Raw genomic sequence first — 23,596 nt, forward strand, 5'->3', positions numbered from 1 at the left:
AGGAAAGAACAATTAGCAAATTCCCGAATATTTCCTCCACATCATTTCCCAAAGCTTCTTTATGTAAGTAAGAGGTCCAGCCTTCATTACTGGTTTCCAGCAAATTAAAGCTATTTGCATCTTACAGGCATATTCGAATTCCACATACACTGCATCTCACACCAAGACATAATTGTGTTCATTAGATGTTCATTAGCAATGGTCTCCAATCAAGGCAGAAGGCCTCAAACAAATAATTAGACTTGAGGCTAGAATTACACAGTAAAATAAGGAATGGATTTACTAAGAGCACTAAGAAATGCCACTGGGGCATTCTTGTGTGGTGTCATCCTACAGTAATGATGTCAGGTCAAATACTGCTGAAGCAAGCTTGGTGGCAGCTGTCTTATTTTGAAATTGTTGCTGGTGTACTGAGATATCACTGTAGTTAAATGCAAGGTACTTGTCCTGGTGGCAGCTGTCTTATTTTGAAATTGTTGCTGGTGTACTGAGATATCACTGTAGTTAAATGCAAGGTACTTGTCCTGGGCTAGTGTTTTCCAAACTTGTTAAACATGAAAGTCTCCTGGGGTGTATTCAAAATACATGTTCCTCAAAATCGTGCAATTTGCAGAGACGTGGATGGACCCAGAGGCTGTCATACAGAATGAAGTCAGCACAAAACCTATCACTTATATGTGGAAGCTAGAAAAATAAGACAGATGAACTTATTTGCAAAGCAGAAATAGAGACAGATGTAGAGGATGGACATATGGATATGAGGGGAGAAGGGGAGGTGGCATAAATTTGGAGATCGGGATTGACATATACATATACTGCTGCTAAGTCGCTTCAGTTGTGTCCGACTCTGGGCGACCCCAGAGACGGAAGCCCACCGGGCTCCCCCGTCCCTGGGATTCTCCAGACAAGAACACTGGAGTGGGTTGCCATTGCCTTCTCCAATACATATACTACTATGTATAAAATAGCTAATGAGAACCTACTGTACAGCACAGGGACCTGTGCAGTCCTCACAGGTTTGTGAGGACCTAAATGGGAAGGACATCCAAGGAAGAGGGGATATATGTATATGTCTAGCTGATTCACGATGCTGTATACCAGAAACTAATACAACATTGTAAACAAACTATACTCCAACAAAAATTTAAAAAATACATATTCCCAGGCTCCTCCCCATTCTCAGAATGGGGACCAGAAGTATGAATTTTTTAATTAAGTACCTGTGGTGAGTCTTCTAATTAATTAAAGGTTTGGAAAACACTGCCCTTGGCAACAATGAACAGCTAGTGGAAGAGGGTAAGGCATTCTAACGGAATAGAGGTGTGTGGGTTTTGAAAGTCTGATCTGGAACGTGAAATGTACCCTCTCAGACCCTCAAACCTGGTTACTCCTTGGTCCTGAGGGGCTAATGCTTGGTTTCTTCCATTGCTGCAGCATAGGGCAAAGGCAGCTACTGTGCCTGGCCAGGGCTCTGCTTCGGAAATCCAAGATTCTGATCATGGACGAGGCCACTGCTGCGGTGGACCTAGAGACAGATCAGCTCATCCAGACGACCATCCAAACTGAGTTCTCCCACTGCACGACCATCACCATTGCCCACCGGCTGCACACCATCATGGACAGTGACAAGTGAGTAAGGAGACAGCCTCATGGCCTGGCTTAACCGTGGTCCGCAGTGACAGCAGCAGTTGTGAGACATCTTTACAGAAGGCTTAACCACCAGCATTTTACTGTGAAGAAATAGAGGCTGAGAGATTTCAAGTAATTTGCCCAAAATTATACATCAGGCCGACAGGGTTAAGGGAACTGTCTTGAAGGTAAAATGGGAAACTGTGTGTAACTATTAGTCAAGTATGGGCAGTGGAGGTCCAAGCCAGGAGTGGCAGATGTTGATCCGGAGACCTTTCAGACTACATAGGGTCTCAGCTGCTCCCTGGTAAACAGAATCTTTCTGTTCCTTCTATCTCTGACAATTGAAAATGGGGATAATGTCAGTAATCTTGAAATTAGAATAGACTCCCTTTTTAAATCAATGTGTTGGTGATGGACAGGGAGGCCTGGCGTGCTGCAGTCCATGGAGTTGCAAAGAGTTGGATACAACTGAGCTACTGAACTGAATTGATCCTTAAACAATGTGTAACCTTAAAAAAAGAAAAAAGCTTACATGAATAGACATACTGCATATATTCCTATACTATTTTGTTCAGTATTCCACACAGAATCCAATTGTGTTGATGCAGATGGCTGTGGTTCACCCTCGCTCCTTTGTAGCCTGGAATGAATAAACATACTGTTTAACACCAAATTGGCCACCTTAACCTGTGCCAGTGTCCTAGTCCACAGACTCCTCGTCTTGGCCGAGGAGGTTCTTTCTCTGCTCAGATTCCCAGTCAATCACAAAAGTGATGCTAAGGCTGAAACAGCATAAGCTTTATTCAATGGCCAAAGAATGGAGAAGTGGAAATTAGTTGGCGAATCAACTTTCTCAACCCCCAAAAAGACACCAATTATATAGGATAGTTGAGGTAGAAAGGGAAAGAATTGGAAAGAGTGGGAGGAATATTCATGACTTATCTGAGACCAAGGTTGTGGTTTGGAGCCAAACTAATGCAACCCGCCTTTGCAGTCCTTTCTGGGCTTTTCCGGTTGTTGTCATAGCAACTGTCCTTCTCAGGTGCTTGTAGGTATATCATTTAGCATATGCTAATTCTAACCAGTCAGCCGTAAAGGAAATCAACTCTGAGTATTCACTGGAAGGACTGATGCTGAAGCTTCAATACTTTGGCCACCTGATGCCAACAGAAAGACTGAAGGCAAAAGAAGTGGGCAGCAGAGGAGGAGATGGTTAGATAGCATGACCAACTCATTGGGCATGAATCTGAGCAAACTCCAGGAGACAGGGAAGAAGGAGGAAGCTTGGCATGCTGCAGTCAGCCCATCGGGTTGCGAAGAGTTGGACAATAAACTGTGGAACATTCTGAAAGAGATGGGAATACGAGACCACCTGACCTGCCTCTTGAGAAACCTGTTTGCAGGTCAGGAAGCAACAGTTAGAACTGGACATGGAACAACAGACTGGTTCCAAATAGGAAAAGGAGTACGTCAAGGTTGTATATTGTCACCCTGCTTATTTAACTTATATGCAGAGTACATCATGAGGAACGCTGGGCTGGAAGAAGCACCAGCTGGAATCAAGATTGCCAGGAGAAATATCAATAACCTCAGATATGCAGATGACACCACCCTTATGGCAGAAAGTGAAGAGGAACTCAAAAGCCTCTTGATGAAAGTGAAAGAGGAGAGTGAAAAGTTTGGCTTGAAGCTCAACATTCAGAAAATGAAGATCATGGCATCTGGTCCCATCACTTCATGGGAAATAGATGGGGAAACAGTGGAAACAGTGTCAGACTTTATTTTTTTGGGCTCCAAAATCACTGAGGATGCTGATTGCAGCCATGAAATTAAAAGACGCTTACTCCTTGGAAGGAAAGTTATGACCAACCTAGATAGCATATTAAAAAGCAGAGACATTACTTTGCCAACAAAGGTCCCTCTAGTCAAGGCTATGGTTTTTCCCGTGGTCATGTATGGATGTGAGAGTTGGACTGTGAAGAAGGCTGATCGCCGAAGAATTGATGCTTTTGAACTGTGGTGCTGGAGAAGACTCTTGAGAGTCCCTTGGACTGCAAGGAGATCCAACCAGTCCATTCTAGAGGAGATCAATCCTGGGTGTTCATTGGAAGGACTGATGCTAAAGCTGAAACTGCAATACTTTGGCCACCTCATGTGACGAGTTGACTCACTGGAAAAGAGTCTGATGCTAGGAGGGATTGGGGGCAGGAGGAGAAGGGGACGACAGAGAATGAGATGGCTGGATGGCATCACCGACTCTGTGGACATGAGTTTGAGTGAACTCCAGGAGTTGGTGATGGACAGGGAGGCCTGGCGTGCTGTGATTCATGGGGCTGCAAGGAGTCGGACACGACTGAGCGACTGAACTGAACTGAACTAGCAGCTGAGCAACAACAATAATATATTACAGTGAGCACAGAGTGAGACCCAAGGTCTACTGGAAATAAAATCTTTCACCACCTTAGGTCTAGTTGGTTCTAACCAGTTCTTGTTTTTCTCTTTGCAGTGTCCTCCTGAAACTTAGATAAGAACAACTGGTTTCCATTCAAGGGAGGGGCAGGGGTATGATTCTGGGGCAATCACTTTGGTAACAATTCCACTACTTTAATAAGTCCTCGTTATTCTTAAAAACGCCAAGGTTTGAGATGCTGCTTTCTAAGACTTTCTTTTCTGTTTCAGGGTAATGGTCCTAGACAGTGGGAAGATTGTAGAGTATGGCAGCCCTGAAGAACTGCTGAAAAACCCTGGTCCCTTTTATTTTATGGCCCAAGAAGCTGGCATTGAAAATACGAACAGTACAACGTTCTGAGGGCAAGTCTTATGGGTTAGAGGACTATTTAGATCATTTCTTATTTTTTGTGAAGCATATCATACATATAAAAGTGTGTGCAAAATGTATGTTTTAAAAAAGGATCGTAAGTGAGCACCTACGTCCTTACTAAGATTAAAAAAAAAAAAATCAGTATTACCAGCAACATCAGAAACCCCCTGATGATTCCACTTTGATCATTCCTCCTTGCTACCCACCCACCCTTCTCCAGAGAAACCACCATCTGAATTTTGTGATAATTATTCCTTTGCTTTTCATTTTGGTCTTACCATTTTCCTTAAACATACATCTTTTTAAAAAAACTTAATGTGAATAGCCTGACTCACACTGCATGTATTCTTGCTTCTTTTGTTCAATATTATATTTGAGATTCATCCACGTCCAAGCACGTAGTGAGGCTGCTTCATTCACTGCTCTGGAGTACAGCAGTATGTGAATAGGCCTCAGTTTATCCAATTTAGGTTGGTCAGCAGTGGGGTGATTTCCAGGGTTTGTTGTTTTTCCTGTTATGAACAGTACTGCTGTGAGCATTCTGGTACACAACTCCTAAGACACATGTTAAGAGTTAGGCAGAACGTATAGCAATGGGAGGTATGCATAGGTTTAAATGCATCTAGTAGGTAATGCAAATTTAAAACTTTCCCCCCCCCAACCTGATGAGTGTGAACTGGTATCTCCTTGAGCTTTTCAAATGTATATTTCCCTGGTTACTACTGAGGTTTCCATACGTGGTGTCTGCTGGTTCTTCTGCATACTGCTTTATCTTCTTGGATGCCCTGGGAACCTTTACCTTAAACTGCTCAATCTCCTTAGCATTTCTTTAAAAACTGAAGTATAGTTGATTTGCAATATTGTGTTAGCATTTTACCCATGGACATGCTTTGAGGTCTGAATTGAATCTGAGCTCTCTTTAAGAGGAACTGTGAACGTTCCAGCCTGCCACCTGGGGGCGTTACCCAGAAGCAATTTGAGTTAAATACTCCACCAAGAGGTTCCAAACATGGTTGGTGGGACTTCAGACCACAATCCTGTGTGAGTGCCAGCTTGCACAACGTCAAGGTCTCCAGGTTTCAGAAGTCACTGGGAGCCTTGACACATGACCCTTCTCCTTCCAGGCTTTTTTGTGTCACATTATTTTGAGTTCAACATATTCCTTACCTCCATTTCAGTGATGCAGTTTTGGAAGATGTTTATTCATTCATCAATGTAGCCATTTGTTGACTGAGATGCTCGGAGACTTACATTTCCTAAATGAGGGACTTGGACAATTGGGAGGCAGGATTAAGAAGAGACTCGTTTACTATTTGCTGTTCCCATGAGCATCACTCTAGCAATGCTTGTTTCCCCACAGCGGCAGTTTTTCTAACACTCATAAAACCAGGCTGGTCATGACAGCACCTGCCGAACAGTGCCCCCTTCTGGGAAGTCTGGGTTTCAGTTTTAGTGCCTCCAACCTCTGCCTTTTTGTTTCCACGGTACTATGGGTCATGTCTGCTTTTGCATTTGCTAGCTCTCTGGTACTTGCTTCTCTTTGGCCCTTTCTCCAATGCTTATTTAACAATTCTTTATGTTGTTCTGTTAACCTATGATTTCCGTCTCTTGCCTAACCAAATGGGTCGAACCTTGGAGATAATACAGTCCAAGTCTCTTATTCTTCAGCTAAGCACCAGACTGAGAGTGGTTATATGAGATCCACAATCAAAACTTGTCCATGGCAGAGGCAGGACCAGAAACCAAATTCCTGATCTGATCTAATGATTCCTTTTTCTCCTGTAACGGGAGAGGGTTTTTCATCTACCTTCTCCTGTGGATGCAGATACGAGAGAGGGGAAGCGGTCTTTTTTCTCAGTCATGCTGACTCAGACTCGGTGAAGGTGGTGGGAACCAGAGCAGCCTGGATCCAAACCTTTGGTGATGACACCTCTCCTCAAAATCTTCTGTTGGCCCAGGACTCTGTAACCCAGTCCGCACTCTGGACCCACTTACCACGATCACTCTTTCCTGCTTGCCTCCTGAAGTCCTCTTTTTCGCTTGTCCTTGAAGCACTAAGATGTCCCTGTTTTTGTCCTTGACCCGCCTCCCCCAGTTCCTCTATTTTCTCCAAAATTGATTTCATACACTCTGGTTTCAACTTCTATGCATGTGATTCTCATTTCTAGCCTCTTTTGCTCCAGTGTTGAGATTCATATATTCCATTGCTTTTGGCATTATCACCTGGATATCCTTCAGGCATCTGACACGCAAATCACCCTACTCTGACAGGTCCTCTATTTCCTCTGTACTTTCTAACTCCAGCGGTGACATCACTGTCCACTCGGTCCTACAAAATGAAAACCTGTGTAGCACTCTCAGGTTTTCTTTCCTGATCAGTCAGCCACTAAGTCCTTCCAGCTGCACCCCTGTTGCTCTTGCCATGGTTCAGATTCTCCTCACTGCCATCCTGGGCTAAGGGCATAGGCATCCTTGCCTTCAGGGCTGTTTCCCTCAGATACACCCACCCACAGCTACCAGAGTGATCTATTATGAAAAACTGACCAGGTTACTCCTCTGCTTAAACCCCTCATTCAATAGCAACCAGAATAAAGTTAAAATCCCTTAATATGGAATAACAAAGCTAACATCCAATCCAATCTCATGTTAAGCTCGAGTGACATTAAAACACTTTTAGGATCCGCTCGCACCCCTCCCACCCACACACACACAATTACTGTCTGACTCTAGCCTTTTCCTTTTCTATCCCCTCTGCTTGGAATCCCATGATTACCTCTAACTCACTAAGACTCAGTAAGAAGTCATCTCCTGAGAGCCTTCCTTGAGTCCCTCTCCTCTCAACCCCCAGGCTAGCTTCAGCACTGCAGTGGATTTTCAATCTGTGGGGCGGCTCTGAATCTGAAAGTCAGTTCTCCATGGACTCCTCCAACTTAAGATTCTGGGTGGGAGCCCTGGGTGCGGCCCTGTGACGAGGTTCCCCTAATCTGATACACCTGTGCCAGACGCTGATTCAGGTGCTGGAGACACAAGGGCAGGGGACTCTCTCCTGGCTAAAGTAACACTCACTGTGGTCGTCCAGGGGTAGCAGTGGTGGGACTACAGGTGGGCACAGTGGCGCTGTGATTGCGAGCATCGTTCCTGGCTTCCAGGGTTCAAACTGGCTTTCTTACCCTCCCAGAGGGTCAGTGAGCTCCGTACTATCATTTGAAAACTTCCTTTCTGCTTAAGTTAACGAGTTGGGGGGCTGTTGTTTACAACTAAATAATGCTCCCCAGCACACTTAGTTTGCTTTTACTGAACTTATTATTTTGTTAGACAATTTTCGGTTTGCATTTCTCTGCTAAGCTGTGAGCCTCTTGAAAACAACTTCTTACTGATTTGTATCTCCAGTGGCTGGAATATAGTAGGTCCTCATTTTTTTTAATCAAAAAATTATAAAGATTTTCAAAAAAATCTTTATAAAAATATAGCAACAGGGTTGATGCACACTGGTGACTTTAAAAATTAGCAAACGATATTACACAAACACTGATGATCCCTAAACTGCTACAGCTTAGATTTAGTTAGCAAAAACCATATTCAACTATCAATGTGTTATGTTTTCCACATAGATTAGATGCTAAACTGGCTTTTGGAAAGATTTCACAGCGTTTGAAGACTAGACAAAAGTTGTAAAAATGCAGGAAAGAATTGGGTTGTAAGAACACTCCATTTTCATAGTATTCCTTTTTACTTTGTATACAAGTAATTCGTTATGCTATAGAATTCAACTGTTTCAGTATAAAAAGCAACTGCTTAGGAAAGAAGTAGAAAAAAGGGGAAAAAAAGAAAAGAGTATACAGTATTTCTTTCAAGACTACTTTGGTTCTCACTGAATGAAGAATAGTTTTCCTTTCTTCAACTCTGTCAAGCCCTTGACTGGTAGTGTCCTGAATGGACAGTCACCTTGGTCCTTGCCATGACAGCCATCTGGCCATTCTGCCTGATGACGGCTGATTTCAGGTCCACTTGTCCTGTGGATGTCAGGTTCCACTGGAGCAGCAGTCTTTGGAACATTTATTTGTTGCTCAAGTTCACAGCCACTTGTTCCTCTTTGGGGAACAACCTTATTGGTGTCCATCTATACAGACTGTCAAGGTATTTTCTGGTTGTACCTCTGAGCACAGCTGTCTCCCCTGGTGCTGGTGCTAACACCCTTGACTGCTGGCTCCTCTGTTAGCTGGCACCCAGCAGCAGGTCACTGTGATCTGGTTTGTCAGGGTTTACATTCTGGCATCATAAAAATGCCTCCTGGTTCCATAAACATCTGCTGGGCTGATGCATCTATTAGTTCCAATCTGTAAACAATTCCACTTTGGCTAGCTTTTCATTTTCCTTCATTAAAACATCTAAAGTTTTCTGCATACTTGGCTTTAGTGTTAATGGGTTGAACAGAATCCTTTTGTTTTACTGGAACCTAGAGTTAGGGGTATGGCACAAGGGCCAAATTGGGCCTACTATTTTTATAAATAAAGTTTTCGAAACACAACCATGCTTATTTGTTTCTGTATTTTCTATACCAGCTTTGTGTTACAATGAAGTTGTGAGACTCTCTGGCCTAAAAAGCCTGAAGTACTTACTATCTGACCTTTTATGGAAAAGGTTTGCAAATTCCTTCTCTAAAATCAACAGTGTAGTTTGGACTGGATAATGTTTCCAGTCTCAGATATTTTGCCTCAAAAATGTCACGTGGCTCCATACCTGCAGCAGATAGAATGGTCCCCAAAGATGCCCATGACTGAATCTTCAAAACCTTAAGGATTTACCTTACACAACTAAAGGGACTTCACAGATGCGATTAGGATAAGATGCCAGATTGTCCAGGTGAGCCCAGTGTTATTACAAAGATCCTTGTAAGAAATGAAGATGATGTGATGACAGGAACAGAGACACTGGAAGATGCTGTGCCACTGGCTTTGAAGACGGAGAAAAAGACCATAAGAAACCAAGAAACATAGGCAGTTTCTAGAAGTTGGAAAAAGGCAAGAAAACAGATTTCCCCCTGAAGACTCCATAAATTATGAGCCCTACTAACCTTGACTTTGGCCCAATGAAACTGATTTCAAATTTCTGACCTCCAGAACCGACAATAAATTTGTTGTTTTACACTATTAAAAGTAGTGGTAATTTGCTAAAGCAGCAATATGAAGCTAATACAATATCATAAGTCCAAGTAGCTCTGATAAAATTGCTAATATTCTATAACTGAAGTCAGTTTAATAATTCATTGACCTTCACTGAATCCCACTGTAGTGTGAATTGGTAGAGAATTATGTCATCTTTAAAGTACAGCGAGGGACTTCCCTGGTGGTCCAAGGAACTGGTCCCTTGGTGAAGATTCCGTGTTCCCAATACAGGAGGCCTGGATTCGATTCCTGGTCGGAGAGCTAAACCCCACACACTGCAACTAAGAGTTTGCATGCTGCAACTAAAGACCCCGCGTGTCACAAAGAAGATCAAAGATCCCACCTGCCGCAACTGAGACCCGGGGCAAATATACATTAAAAAAAGCTACCTTTTAAAGCCCAGCTGGAAGTGGGTATTGAATTCAATGCTCATGGCTCTCACCCCTTCTATCAAATTGCAAAGATCTTATTCAGCTTAATCCTATTTGGAGGTAAAATTTTGATCTCATCTGAGAGGCTGCAGGAAGGTCCTTTTTTCAAGAATCACAGTGATGCCGATGACAGGAGGTGACCACCATGAGAGATCAGGGATCTTTCAGCTTTGCTGGTCCTGGACCTGGGGAAGGGCTGCCATGCAGAAAGATTAGAGCATGACTTCTCTCGGAGTCCCAGGGCACACCCAGACAGGCGGCTAGCCCTTGTGACACAGTCCTGCTGATTCTGTAGACCCCCACAAGTCTGCTTGCTCCCAAGAAATGTTCCTGAGTGGAGACACTGCTTGCTTCTGCCACTACATGCCTTACCTCTGGGAAAGCACTGTCTGCTCCTTCAGGTCACCTGTGAGTGGTGGTAAGGAATAGATACTCCTAGGCAGCTTGTAAGGGCAGCAATCTGTTGTAGAAAACTCCCATACTGATACACACAGCCACTGCTGTGGAGCTCCCCTGACAATCACAGTGGGCTGCGTGAAAAGAAACAATGCCAACTAGAGATTGGAGAGATGAGCCTGCTTGGTGGTACTGAACCGTCCACTTTACCCAGCTCAGGTGAAATGTGAGAGATTCAACAGTATGATGTACTAATAGATGGGAGAGTTTAAAATCCTGTGAGTTGGGCTTCCCTGGCAGTTCAGTGGTTAAGAATCCACCTGCCAATGTGGGAGACACGGGTTTGATCCCTGGTCCAGGATGATCCCACATGCCATGGAACAAAGCCCACGCATCACAACTACTGAACCTGTGCTCTGAAGCCCAGGAGCTGCAACTACTGAAGTCTGCAAGCCCCAGAGTCCATGCTCCATAACAAGAGAAGCCACTGCAATGAGAAGCCCACACACCCCAACTAGAGAGTAGCCCCTACTCGCCACAACTATAGAAAGCCTAAGCAGCAACAAGGACCCAGCACAGCCAAAAATAACTAAAAAAAAAAAAAAAAAATCCTCTAATGACCAGAGAGATGATTTAGGAGCAAGTTATATGATACTCAAGGTTTCTTAGGGCTGAAGTTCTGCAAGTGAAACACAATTCAGAGCACAACTTTGTTCTTTTACAGCCTGTTTGTACTCCTAACCCTGAAACAGAATGGACACAGAGTTCCAGCTTCACAGTTAATTAAAAGAGTGAAACAAAATTCAATCTTTATTAAAACCATGTAATTCTAGAGCTCACAGTTCACAAAATTTGCAGAATCATCTTATTTGTTCTCACAATAATCTTGAGAGGGAGATCTGAAATCTACACACTTTAGATGACAGGAGGCTCCCACCATCACTCCCTGTTCTCCGAGGACACTTGGGAGAAAGCATCACTCAAGAGCTGCCTCCAGGCAGGAAAGGGAGCACATTCATGACAGGAAGCAAGCAGGCAAACCGGATTTGGAAATGCCTGTTGTATCAGAAACATATGACACCCTTTCCTTCTTTTTTTTTTGGTGTAATTCCTACTCTTCCAATGGTAGGCTTCCCTGGTGGCTCAGATGGTTAAGAACCTGCCTGCAATGCAGGAGACCTGGGTTGGATCGCTGGGTCAGGAAGATCCCCAGGAGAAGGGAATGGCAACACACTCCTGTATTCATGACTGAAGAATTCCATGGACAGAGCAGACTGGTGTGCTACAGTCTATGGGGTTGCAAAATCAGCCATAACTGGGCGACTAATACACACTTTTCCAACAGTGAAGTTGCTCAGTCGTGTCCAACTCTTTGCGATCCCATGGACTGTAGCCTATAAGGCTCCTCTGTCCATGGAATTTTCCTTCACTTGTGGCTCAGCTGGTAAAGAATCCGCCTGCAATGCGGGAGACCTGGGTTTGATCCCTGGGTTGGGAAGATCCCCTGGAGAAGGGAAATACTCCAGTATTCTGGCCTGGAGAATTCCAGGGACTGTACAGTCTATGGGGTAGCAAAGAGTTGGATACGACTGAGTGACTTTCCAATAGTAGAAAGTTCTATTTAAAAAAACAGCCTACACGGGTGCTTCTCAAGTTTAACATGCATACAAATCACCTGCAACCTTGACTCAGTAAGTTTAGGGTGGGGCCTGCATTTCCAGTGAGCTCCCAGGTTACACGGGTGGTGATGCTGCTGGTCTGAAGACCACACTTAGAAAGGTAAGACCTAGCAGCCACTATTGGAGAAGGCAATGGCACTTCAGTACGCTTGCCTGGAAAATCCCATGGATGGAGGAGCCTGGTAGGCTGCAGTCCATGGGGTCGCGAAGAGTCAGACACGACTGAGCGACTTCACTTTCACTTTTCCCTTTCATGCATTGGAGAAGGAAATGGCAACCCACTCCAGTGTTCTTGCCTGGAAAATCCCAGGGATGGGGGAGCCTGGTGGGCTGCCGTTTATGGGGTCGCACAGAGTCGGACACAACTGAAGCGACTTAGCAGCAGCAGCCACTATGGAAAACAGTATGAAGGTTCCTGAAACAAACTAAAAAATAGGGGGAAATGTGCAGGATCCTCACCTGAGGGGATGCACAGGACGGTAAACTGGCAAGGGAGCACAGCCCGGCCTGCTCTGGGAGGAGCATCCAGTAGCCTCCCAGCCTGACCAAGCCCCACTGACGATGGACACAGAGGAGGAAGATGACGATAAGCGAGCCTGGCTACAGTTCCAGTAGGTGGAGCCCTTGTTCTCCCAGTGCAGCAGCAGCGGCTGCTCGTCCTGTGTGCAACCTCTACCAGAGCCCTGGCAAGGTAGGGGGCAGCCTGAGCTAGCAAGGACAGGAGCCTGCTGAGTAGGGAAGAGACACGCAGCTGCCCTTCCAGGCAGAACCCAGAGAACTTCCTGGCATGGACTTCATGAACTTCATCAGCCATGGACTGACAACTCACTAAGGAAACCTACCTTGTCTGGTTTGCACTACCCAGGCACAGGCGGCTCAGCCTGCAGCCTGGCCAGCACCTCATCCTACTTATGGTACATGCAGTAAATGGGAGAACCCAGGCCTTGCAGCCCTGCTCTGCCATTTACTAGCTGTGTCGTCTAGAGCTACTTCCTTAAACCTTCCTTAAACTTCCATTTGTCATCTTAAAAATAAACAGTGAAACAAAAATTGGGCTTTTCTATGTTCCAGCAATCCCATTTCTGGGCATATGTATCTGCAAAACACAAGAACTCTTGATTCAAAAAGATACACGCACCCCAATGTTCACAGCAGCACTATTTACAAAACAGTCAAGACATGGTAATAACCAGTGTCCGTCAACAGATGAATGGATAAAGATATGGTGCACAGATACAATAGACTACTGCTGCTGCTGCGTCACTTCAGTCGTGTCCGACTGTGTGTGACCCCATAGACAGAAGCCCACCAGGGTCCCCCGTCCCTGGGATTCTCCAGGCAAGAACACTGGAGTGGCTTGCCATTGCCTCCTCTGACTACTACTCAGCCACAAAAACAGAATGAAATAAAGCCAACTGCAGCAACACAGATGGGCCCAGAGAAGATCCTATTAAGTCAGAAAAAGATGAACATCATGCCACTTATATGTGGAAACTAACAACATGACAAAAATAAACTTATTTACAAAACAGAAATAGACTCACAGACATAGAAAATGATTTATGGTCTATCAAAGGGGAGAGGGGGAGAGATAAATTGGGAATATGGAATTAACAGATACACATCACTATATATAAAACAGATAAACAGGGACCTACTGTATTAGCACAGAGAATTAAAGTCAACATCTTGTAATAACCTACAGTAGAAAAAATCTGATATATAACTGAATCATTTTTCAGTATACCTGAAATACTGTACATCACTATAGAAAAATAAAGAAAAAGCAAGACCTAGCAGACATGTTAATGTTTAAACAATACTTCTCTTCTCATAAACTTGCTCCCATCCCAATGATCTCCCCTTTGCTAAGGATTCCATCATTTCTCCAATTTCTTATCTTTATAGGATGCTGCTGCTTTTTCCCTTTCACAAGCAATCTGAAATCCAAGCCAGGTAACTTTTTAAAATTAGACTTTTCTGACCTTTGATCTGTCCTCCCCTCAAATCATCCCTCTATCATTAAGCTTTCCTACAAACAGGCAATCTGCTTAGGAATCTTAGGTAACAAGGCATTTCTCATCAAATCTAAATTCCTTGACTTGGACCTCGGGGCTCTCTAGCTTATTGTTGGCTATGTGCCAGGCAATGTCCTAGCCTTTTCCATGTATTAAGTCATCCCACCCTTACCACAACCCCATGAGGCAGATAACAAGTATTATCTCTATGTTAGATAAGGAAGCTGAAGCCCAGGTTGGGTAAGTTGCCAAGGTCACAATGCACTTGAGTGTCTGAAGTCAGTCTGGCTCAGAACAAGGTGGAACGGCTCAGCCTGACCCAAGTTTAGATTCAGGCTCCATCAAAAACTTGCTGTACGACTTGGGCAGGTCACAATGTCACTGGACCCCATCTTCCTTCTTTGTAAAATAAGAGATAGCCTCGCTGGCCTATAAGATTTTTCTCCAGAGTCTACCTTTCACCCATGTTCTCTATTCCTTAGCAGTCTCGGGCACCTGCTTCATTGTCACCACCTTGGCCAGTACTCCTGCTACTTCTCCCCCCTCGCACACCCAACCTGGCTTGAGCTGCCGTGTTAGTTCAGCACTAGTGCATCAGTTTCCATATCTGTAATGGCTGGGAAATACTTACCTCTTAGAATTCCCAGCTCTTACGTTTTGGTAGGATTTTACTGCACGAAATGCAGCATGGACGTATTTTGAGAATAGAGTGTTTCTGCTGAAATCATATTTGAAAAGGAATTCCTGACCTGAGTTTTTTCACTTAGCCTCATTTCAAGAGGTCAAGAAGGTACCCCCAGAAACATGAGAAGGTTCAGGCTAACCTGGGAAGAAAGTCAAGAAAACATACTTATGGCCCTTAAAATGCTTTTATTTATAAAATAACTACTTAAATATAAACATCTCTAGATATAAACACTATTCACTACAGACTCTTGCGTTGCTGCCTTCTGATTGACCAGCAGACCCCGGGGTTGCCAAGGAACCCCCAGGTGTCTCCCAACTCATCAAGACTTTAAAAGGTGAAGGTGCATTTGGAGGAGCAAGGACTGTAAGCTGTTCTTCATGCCCTTTCTTGCAAGACAAAATTCATGATTTTCTGTTCCAAGGCAGGCTTTCAATCTGCGGCAGACCTTAATAATAAGAGCCCTGCTCAAATACAAACTTCAGGGGGGATTTTAGTGTTAGGATCAGTAAACATCTTCCTGAGGTGGAGGAGGTACAATCAGGCACTTTAGATTCTGTTTGGCGTAGACCATGGTCTCTGAAGCGGGGGGGCTGATGAAACAGAAAATGCTTATTTCCAAGTCTAGGATAAGCTACTTCTGGACTGCTACCCAGATTCAAATGAGATAAACATGCGTCACGGTCTCTTCATCTGCGCACAGTAGTGTGGAGGAAGGGGAGAGGCACCCAGTCTCCCTCTAGGCTGGACTGGCTTCAGCCCATTGCAGAAGGAATCCCCCGAAGGGAACAGAGGGAGCGCCAATCCTGTTCCCCCAAGAAAGTCTATCAGCTATTGAGCTTCAGGAAAGAAGCCAGGAAACATTATCGTACACAGACCATATAGGGATGGTGTCAGCAAGGTGTGGAGCATAACACCTAATGGGAAGAGAACCTTTCATATGAAGGTTCAGGGGAAAGGAAGATTCTAAACATTTTTTAAAAGAAGAAAGAAGTACTAGGTTGGCCAGAAAGTTCGTCTGGGTTTTTCCATAAGATCTTACAGAAAAACCCAAATGAATGTTTTTAGCTGACTCAATAGTTGAATTTTGCCCAATCTGGAAATGTGGTGAAATAAATAAGAAAAAGATTACAGATGGCAGTGTTTTAGGGACATTTAGAAATAAGGGGTGTGTGTGCAAATATGTGCCAGACATTGAGGTTTGAAAACACCAGATTTGGTACAATGTTGACAAACTTCTTGCCACATGCAGAGGAGCAGCCTGAAAGGGCTCCCAGAGAATTCATCCAAGTTAGTTTCTGGTCAGTTGATCATGGAGCATGGGGCCACCCCACTCAATATGGCACACCAACATCAACTTCTTCTAATGCTATAGCACAGCTTCTAGCATATATTGGATACTGGTCTTCTGATTGGAAATTCCTCATTTCCAAAGGCTGACCCCAGGACTTGCTTCTCTTTTCACAGTCACTGAATCACTTGTAAGCACCAGGGTCCATTTCAAATTCTAGAGATTCTAGTGAGCATCAAGGCTGACAACCCAATCGAAGAGAACAAGACTTATGCCCCACTGTGCCACGGTTAAGCAATGTGGCAGGGCCAGTGTCTCAGGAGCAGGAGCCCTCTTGGTGGATACCAGAACCCTTCAGCAGAAGGAAGTGAAGGCAGCAAGGTTGAGTGAGAAGCAGAACAGGCTCAGGTGTACTCAGCTTTGCGGATATAATTGGATGGAACGTAACCCTTTTTCCCATTGACTTCAGCTAACCACCATTCTGTATTTCCTGTAACATCTTTAAACTCTAGGATCTTGAGTCTCTGATTGGCTGACACACTCAGCTCATTTGGGTTCCGTGCCTTGAAGGTATAGACAGCAAAATAGACCTGTGAGAGGGAGAGAGAGTGAGTTAGGAAATGGGAAACATCTGAGAGCAAAGCTACCCAACAGAACTTCCCAGGGTGATGGGTACCATCTGTATCTGGACCATCCAATATGGCAGCCCCTAGACACAGGGCCATCAAGCACTTGAAATAACAGCTAGTGAGATGAAAGAACTTAATTTTAAATTTTAACTTTACCTAACTTAAATTTAAATAGCTACATATAGCTGATGGCTACCATAATGAACAGGACAGCTCTAAAGAAAACCAAAATTCCCTTACTCTTTCAGAGTTGGCCTTAAAAAGGGAAAAAAGCTTCAGTCAGTATGGAAGATGGAGGAGACATGACGATGCTCTTTCAGACTCCTAACACTGAAATTCTGTATTTAAAAATCTTTACAAAACAACAAAAAAATCACATCTAATCTCAAAGTAAGAAAGGATGCTCACTAGGTGCCTATAATAGGGCTAGCATGCAAGGCGAGGGTGGTGGTCAGTGATCAAGAGGAGGAATCATGAGGCCTGCAGGGGCAGAGAGATGAACATACACCCAAGGGTGCTCAAGGACTGGAGCTGATAAGGCTAGAACTGAGATCCTTGCACAGAGTCAGAATCTCAGAAAGGGCTATTTCCTGGTCCGTTTCCACCAGCCCGCTGGTGGGTCCAGAGCTGGGATGTGTGTCCTGGGCTTGTAACAGAACCACAGAGAGCTCACCGACAAAGGTAAGACACACTTGGAGACTCATTGCTGCAAGTGAGCAAAGGCAGGTGGCCAGGTGTGGATGTGAAAGTGGCTTTAAAATATGCAGGTTTAAAATGTTTATGATACAAAGAAGGGGCCACTACAAAAAGAACAGGAAAAACTGAAACAGACTCAGAATTCTATTCCTGAATTCTAGAAATTTAGTTACTTGAATGAGAAACTAAGTAGATGAGTTAAACAGTAGATTTTATACCAATGGAAGAATCAGTGCATTGGAAGAGTGTGAAAAGCTTCATGGTAACACCTGGTAAATGCTCCACAACACTATACCCTGTGAAGTCAGCCACCGAAGGTCCAGAAGAGTGGAGCTGCCCACTCTCCCAGCAGTGAGTTTCTGCAAGTCCTTTAAGGATTTATCTGTGGGCCCATCTCCAGGGTCACCCCCCAGGCTGGGTCAGGCCTCACCCACTCCTGAGAGCTCATCACCTGCATCCACACGCAGCGCAGTAACCATGGAAACCGGGTGCACTCACCTGGTTGCCTTCAGCCTCGCTACTCTCTGGCTGTTCGTGTCTGTCCTCCAGAGACAGCGCTGTTCTTGCGCCTGCTTTTACGAGGTCTCGACCCTGCCGGTTACGCCCTGGTGTGGAGGAACCAGCCATTTCAGGATGCCTGGGGTTTCGGGAGTTCCTCAGGGTAGGGGTAGGCTGGTGAAGGTCTCTGACTGCATCGCCCGAGTCCCAGGGCCTGTGCTGGGAGGGGGAGTCTGGGTCCGAGGGGCATCTGGAAGGGCTGCCCTCTGAGTTCAAGGATGTGCTGAGAGTTCCTTGGTCAAATTCTGTCTGGGAAGATGCATCTGGAGGCTGTTTCTGGCAAGGCCCTGAGCTAAAGGACACAGCCATGCTGCTGGGGTTGAAGGTCAAGGTGCCGCCGCTGTTTTGCCGCCTCGGGAACCTGGGGGAGGAGCTTCCGTGCTCCGACTCGGTGGAGGAGTGGCTGCCCACGGAGGCGTCGGAGTGGCTGCGGCGCGGGTTGTAGGGCTTCAGGAAGGAGCTGTACACGAAGCCCTTGGTGACTGCGGGGAGGAAAAACAAACACCAAGAGCTTTTCGTGGGAGGAGCCGGGAGGAAATCAACAGAGGAGAAACTGTGGCTTAAGGTCAATACTGAGAGGGAATAAGATGTCGGGAGACAGAACAGACAACATCCCAGCGCGCAAGGCGGATGGCGGAGACTAGACGCTGTGGCTGTCAGTCCAACAGGTGAGTGACAAGGGGCTTTGCTGAGAATTGAGAGCCAGTAACAAAAATGACCACACGCCTGAGCACGAGCAGGTGAAGACATTTTAACAAGAGCGCCAAAATGTGGGAGCAAAGGCTAAGGGGAAGACTTCACTAAGGATGTGTTCAAGTCCATAGAGTGTTGTTAAAAGGGATTTAAAAAGGATACTCAGCCTGACAGAGCCCCTCCCATCTGCCTCCCTGCCCTCTCCACCCCTGGTTTAGGAATGCGGTGGAAATACTGAGAACTAGAGTAGGAAACTGCTTATATTAGTTAGAATACACACCTAACACGTGTTCATGTCAATAAATTACCTAAGATGAGGACAGAGAGGGCCCTCAGCTAAAACCTAGAGCACAAATTAGGAACTGAGATCTCTAACCTATAGGAAAAACTGTTATAATATTGAATAAGAATTATCTGTTAGGCAGGGACCTGGAGTATGTAACCTCCACTTGAGCAAGGGTCATCTCTGTCTTGACCGTCAGTGTGTTACCTGGACCTAAAAAAGGCCAGCTTGCATTTGTTCTCTTTTCTGAGTGATGGCGAGAAGTCCCCTAGACAGCAAGGGGTGGAGGGTCTAAGAGCTGATCCTGATGCTGTGGGCTTCCTGCTACCACTTTACTCATCAGGACTGTGGAGCTAGGAACCCAAGGACAGGGGAGCTCAAACAGTCTGAATCTTCCCTAAGAGGTCATCAGTCTATCAGTGGCTTTCACCTGCCATTGCCCTGGGGACCCCTTCCTTTGTCCTGCCTTTCCCACTTCAATCTTTATTATTTTGGGTAAGCAGAATAGGGGGCTGAGGAAGGAGGAAAAAAAAATCCACAAAACACTTTTAAAGAAACTGAGAAATATTAAAATTTCCAGTTCTCATGGTATGAATACAGGTGTTTATTACAGAGGCCACAATCCTTCTCTGAAACACTTGGGGCCAGATGTATTATGGAATTCAGATTTGGAGATTTAGGACTGGGTCAACACGCCACAGTCAAACCCATTCAGGTTTCTGTAGCAAAACATGACTAGTCACACCAAAAGGGAAAAAGTAAGGGTCATAAACAGCCTCTCATTATCTGTTCAGGTTTTGTCACCAAATGAGTTCAGATCAGGGCAGGTTTGGGCAAATTAGTTCTTTTTTTAAAAAAACCCTCTGATTTTCAAAGCTTTTCAGATTTTGGAACTGTGGAAAAAGAATTATGGATTGGCATTATTCTTTGTATTTTACAAAAACAATTCTGTACCCCTTCCCCACCCCAACTCCCACCAGAAAAAAAAAAAAAGCCGTGAGCTGTTTTTAAAGTCATTTCCTAAATAGTCATGAGGTAAAATTATGTTTGGGGGGAGGGGGGCAAAAAACCCTATCTTACAAGTTTTAAATTCATTATGTTCACAAAACACATGTAAAGAACTTATGGTTCACTCAGCAATGGAGAGGGCAAAGGACCCTTTAGGCAGGATTCAGTGCCTGTAAAACAAGGCAAGATCTTGCAAGGGAAGTAACAGAGTCTTCTCTGGAATTTTTTAAAAAAAGAAAAAAAATCAAAAACTGGTTTTGTTCTGTAATAACTTGAGCATTATACTCTCCAGAGAGGGAGAAAACTTTTAAGGTTATTTTTCCCTTTAATCAAAAACTCTCATATTTTCTGCTGGCCTACAAAGGATTCAGGCACAGCCCAAGTCACTCTTTTCCTCATTTAGAGTCATGGTAATCTGTGTCTGGGCTTCCCTGGTGGCTCAGCAGTAAAGAATTTGCCTGCCAATGCCAGAGACACAGGTTCGATCCTTGGGAAGGTCCCCTGGAGGAGGGCATGGCAACCCACTCTAGTATTCTTGCCTGGAGAATCCCATGGACAGAGGAGCCTGGCGGGCTACAGTTCATGGGGTCGCAAAAAATCAAGACACAACTTAGCGACTAGACAACAATCTGTCCTCTACTCTTCTTACCTCCATTGTCAATTAGCCAGCGGTTCTGACTGCCCATGGGGTCCTTCTTCTTGATCACACCCACAAGGTCACCTTCCAAAAGTGAGACATCCAGGTCCTGGGCTGCATTGAAGTTCCGTTCTGCCTGGAAGAGCTTTTCAGGGGGATACCTTGCCAGGAGTGAGGCCCGAAGTTCTTCCGACTGGAGCATATAACTTGGCTGAAAGACAATTTAAGAGATACCATCATCTAAACCCCTCCCTGGCTATTACCCCAGCAGTTGTATGTAATCATGTATGTTGTCAAGTCTCAGAAACAGAGGCAATGACAGACAGCTGCTCCCAGCTCCTATCACATGCTTCTGCACTGAGTCAGCCTGTGTGGCTGGGGAAAAACCATAATCTCTTAGGTCAGATTTTGGTGCCTTTACAGCTAGAGTAAGAAAATTTAACACATCCTTAGTTTTAGATCTGTTATCCTGTGATAAAAATATGTGGTTAAACTGCCACCTAAAGAATCAAAATATCTAAGTAATATAAGTAGGTCTCCTTGTATTCTGCTATATGATTCTAAACAACTGAGACATTCCTATCTTGGCTTCTCATCTCTAAAAACAAATAATATTCATAAAATAAGAAAAAATAAAGTGATAAAAAATGTGATTCCTTTTTTAAGATCATTGGAGACAGAAATGGCAACCCACTCCAATACTCTTGCCTAGAGAATCCAGTGGACAGAGGAGCCTGGCAGGCTATAGTCCATGGAGTCGCAGAGTCAGACACGACTGAGTGACTATCACTCACTTTAAAATCACATAAAAATTTTTAAAATTAACTTATTTTTAAATTGAAAGATAACTGTTTTACAGTCTATGGGATTATATAGGGCAAAAATACTGAAGCGCAGACACATCAGCAGTCTTGTAGATTATGACCCCATTATGTCTTACCCTACTTTTCAAAATGTGGAAGGACTGAGTTCAAAACGAAAATAACTCCAGGTAAAAAGTGATCAGCCAATAACTGTTTGGCAGTATATCAGATAATTATTTTTTCCAATAAATGATCAAAATTAGGGAGCCTGGCAGAATTAACATATCCTTAAACCAGTTCCTTTAATTGACTGATCAAAGTATTAATATTAATCCTTTATTAACTCCTTTCACTGTAGAGACTAGGCTCCAAGGATGCTTTTCAGAGGGCATTTGAAGTCTGTACCAGCAGCCATACTGCTGCTGCCTAGTGATAGTAAGTAAAGAAAGAATGAGCACATGACAGATTTGAACTCAATAACCTTTGTTCTCCAATTATTATAAAATATTTAAATTCATTAAATTGTTAATCGGTAGAGACAGAGCTGAGTCAATCAATAACGCTGATAACAGCTTACGCAAATAATGCTTACCATGTGCTAGGCCAACGCCTAAGTGCTCTACATACTTTAACTCATTTAAATTGCAAAACAGCCCTGCCACCAGGCCATGAGTGTCGCTGGTTCCACTCACCATGCCGAGGAGCGGCTTTCGGGTGGACTGGCGGTCCGTGGTTTTCCTCTCAAATGGTCTCTTGGTGGTGGGAAGAGACTCTGGGAAGAAGGTGAAAACCTGGAGCTGCTGCAGGACCCTGCTGTGCTCCTCATGGAAGACGGCAATCAGGTTCCCCTCCCTGCCGGTGACTTTGAGTAGCTGGAGTCCATGCCCAAGGAGAACAGAGACAGAGGGGAGAAGAGAACACAGGTAAAAGACCCCAGGACTGGCACAGTCTCCTTGAAACTCCTCAAGGGTGAGCCACCAACACTGTAGCCAGGGGGCCACAGGCCCAGCGGCCCAGCTCCTCCAGGGTGGCTCAGGGTGGAAAGAGACCATTCAAGGCCATGGGATCCCCAGCACCATCAAGGCATCAAGAATTCCAGTTCCTGATGTGCTTGACCCAGTAACATAGTTATCTGCCTAGCTTAATAATGGCTCAACAACCCTGACATGTATTCCCCAAAACACTTGGGGAGAACCTGGGAGTGCCCTTCTCCATGAGGAGGGAGGGTCTCACCGAGAGCAGCGGCTTCAGTTGCTCCAGCGCCTGACGCACAAAGTCACAGTGGGCCTCGGCATAGCCATGCACGCAGTTGCTGAAGAGGCCCTGCGCGTACTGGTGGAACTTGGGCAGCTCATCTAGCAGCTGCGCGTTCAGGGCCTCATAGTTGTTCCGCGCCGACTGCAGCTCCTCCAGGGTTTTCTTGTCCTTCAGCTTCTCCGCCCGTTCTGTACAGTTATAGAAGTCCAGAAGCTTGTCGAAGCGTTTCTGCACCAGCTTGTGGGGTCCTGTGAACATGCTCAATAACTGATTCAGGGGAGAGATGACCAGCCGCTCTGTCCTCTCTTTCTGTGAAAATGAGAAAGGCACGGTGTTCAGTCTCGAATTTGTTATTCTTAGAATACTCTCCAGGTGGCTTTTGTTACACCCTGCACCACCTGCTTTGCTCCAAGCTAAACCTGTGCAGATCCAACAGTGTTCTGCCTACCTGATACCAGATGTCTGCAGACAAAGCTTCTCAGCTTGTAACTCTTCACCCAACAATCTGCACAACAATTTGCATACCAAAGAGTATGCAAAACAGCTACACAGTTGACAACAAATGCTCAACTACATACATTAACCTGATGTTGCATTATAACCCAGATGTGACCATCTGTCTGGTATCACTTATGTGTACACGTCTATACATAACCTGAATTTAACTTAAGGTTTAATTGTTAAAAATAGGATTACCACGTGATCCAGCAATCCCACTCCTGGACAAATATCCAGACAAAACTATGATTCAAAAAGATGCATGCATCCTCATGTATTCACAGCAGCACTATTCACAACAGCCAAGACATGGAAACAACCTAAATGCCCTTCGATAGATGACGGGATAAAGAAAATGTGGTACATAAACACAGTGGAATACTACTCAGCTGTTAAAAAAGAACAATGCTATTTGC

General features: G+C 44.6%; 2 protein-coding genes across 4 annotated transcripts in view; one reads left to right on the forward strand and one right to left on the reverse strand.

Moving 5' to 3' along the window:
* ABCC2 (ATP binding cassette subfamily C member 2) overlaps positions 1-7,316 on the forward strand; it is a 71,619-nt gene extending 64,303 nt beyond the window's left edge. The window contains exons 31-32 of the mRNA XM_055424893.2: positions 1,435-1,629; positions 4,312-7,316. Of these exons, the coding sequence (XP_055280868.2) occupies positions 1,435-1,629; positions 4,312-4,441 (325 nt within the window). The 3' untranslated portion in view covers positions 4,442-7,316. The remainder of the gene's footprint in view (positions 1-1,434; positions 1,630-4,311) is intronic.
* Positions 7,317-11,228: 3,912 nt separating this feature from the next.
* The window catches only part of DNMBP (dynamin binding protein), a 109,915-nt gene continuing 97,547 nt past the window's right edge, over positions 11,229-23,596 (reverse strand). For all 3 annotated transcript variants that reach the window (XM_055424892.2, XM_088842260.1, XM_088842261.1), the window contains 5 exons: positions 22,659-22,991; positions 22,118-22,297; positions 20,635-20,833; positions 17,942-18,483; positions 11,229-16,708 (listed from right to left, as the gene is read on the reverse strand). In XM_055424892.2, coding sequence (XP_055280867.2) covers positions 16,523-16,708; positions 17,942-18,483; positions 20,635-20,833; positions 22,118-22,297; positions 22,659-22,991 — 1,440 coding nt within the window. In that variant the 3' untranslated portion in view covers positions 11,229-16,522. The remainder of the gene's footprint in view (positions 16,709-17,941; positions 18,484-20,634; positions 20,834-22,117; positions 22,298-22,658; positions 22,992-23,596) is intronic.

Source organism: Moschus berezovskii, chromosome 12, assembly GCF_049115385.1.
Source record: "Moschus berezovskii isolate FMDL1 chromosome 12, NW_MosBer_1.0, whole genome shotgun sequence".
Classification (NCBI taxonomy): Eukaryota; Metazoa; Chordata; class Mammalia; order Artiodactyla; family Moschidae; genus Moschus; species Moschus berezovskii.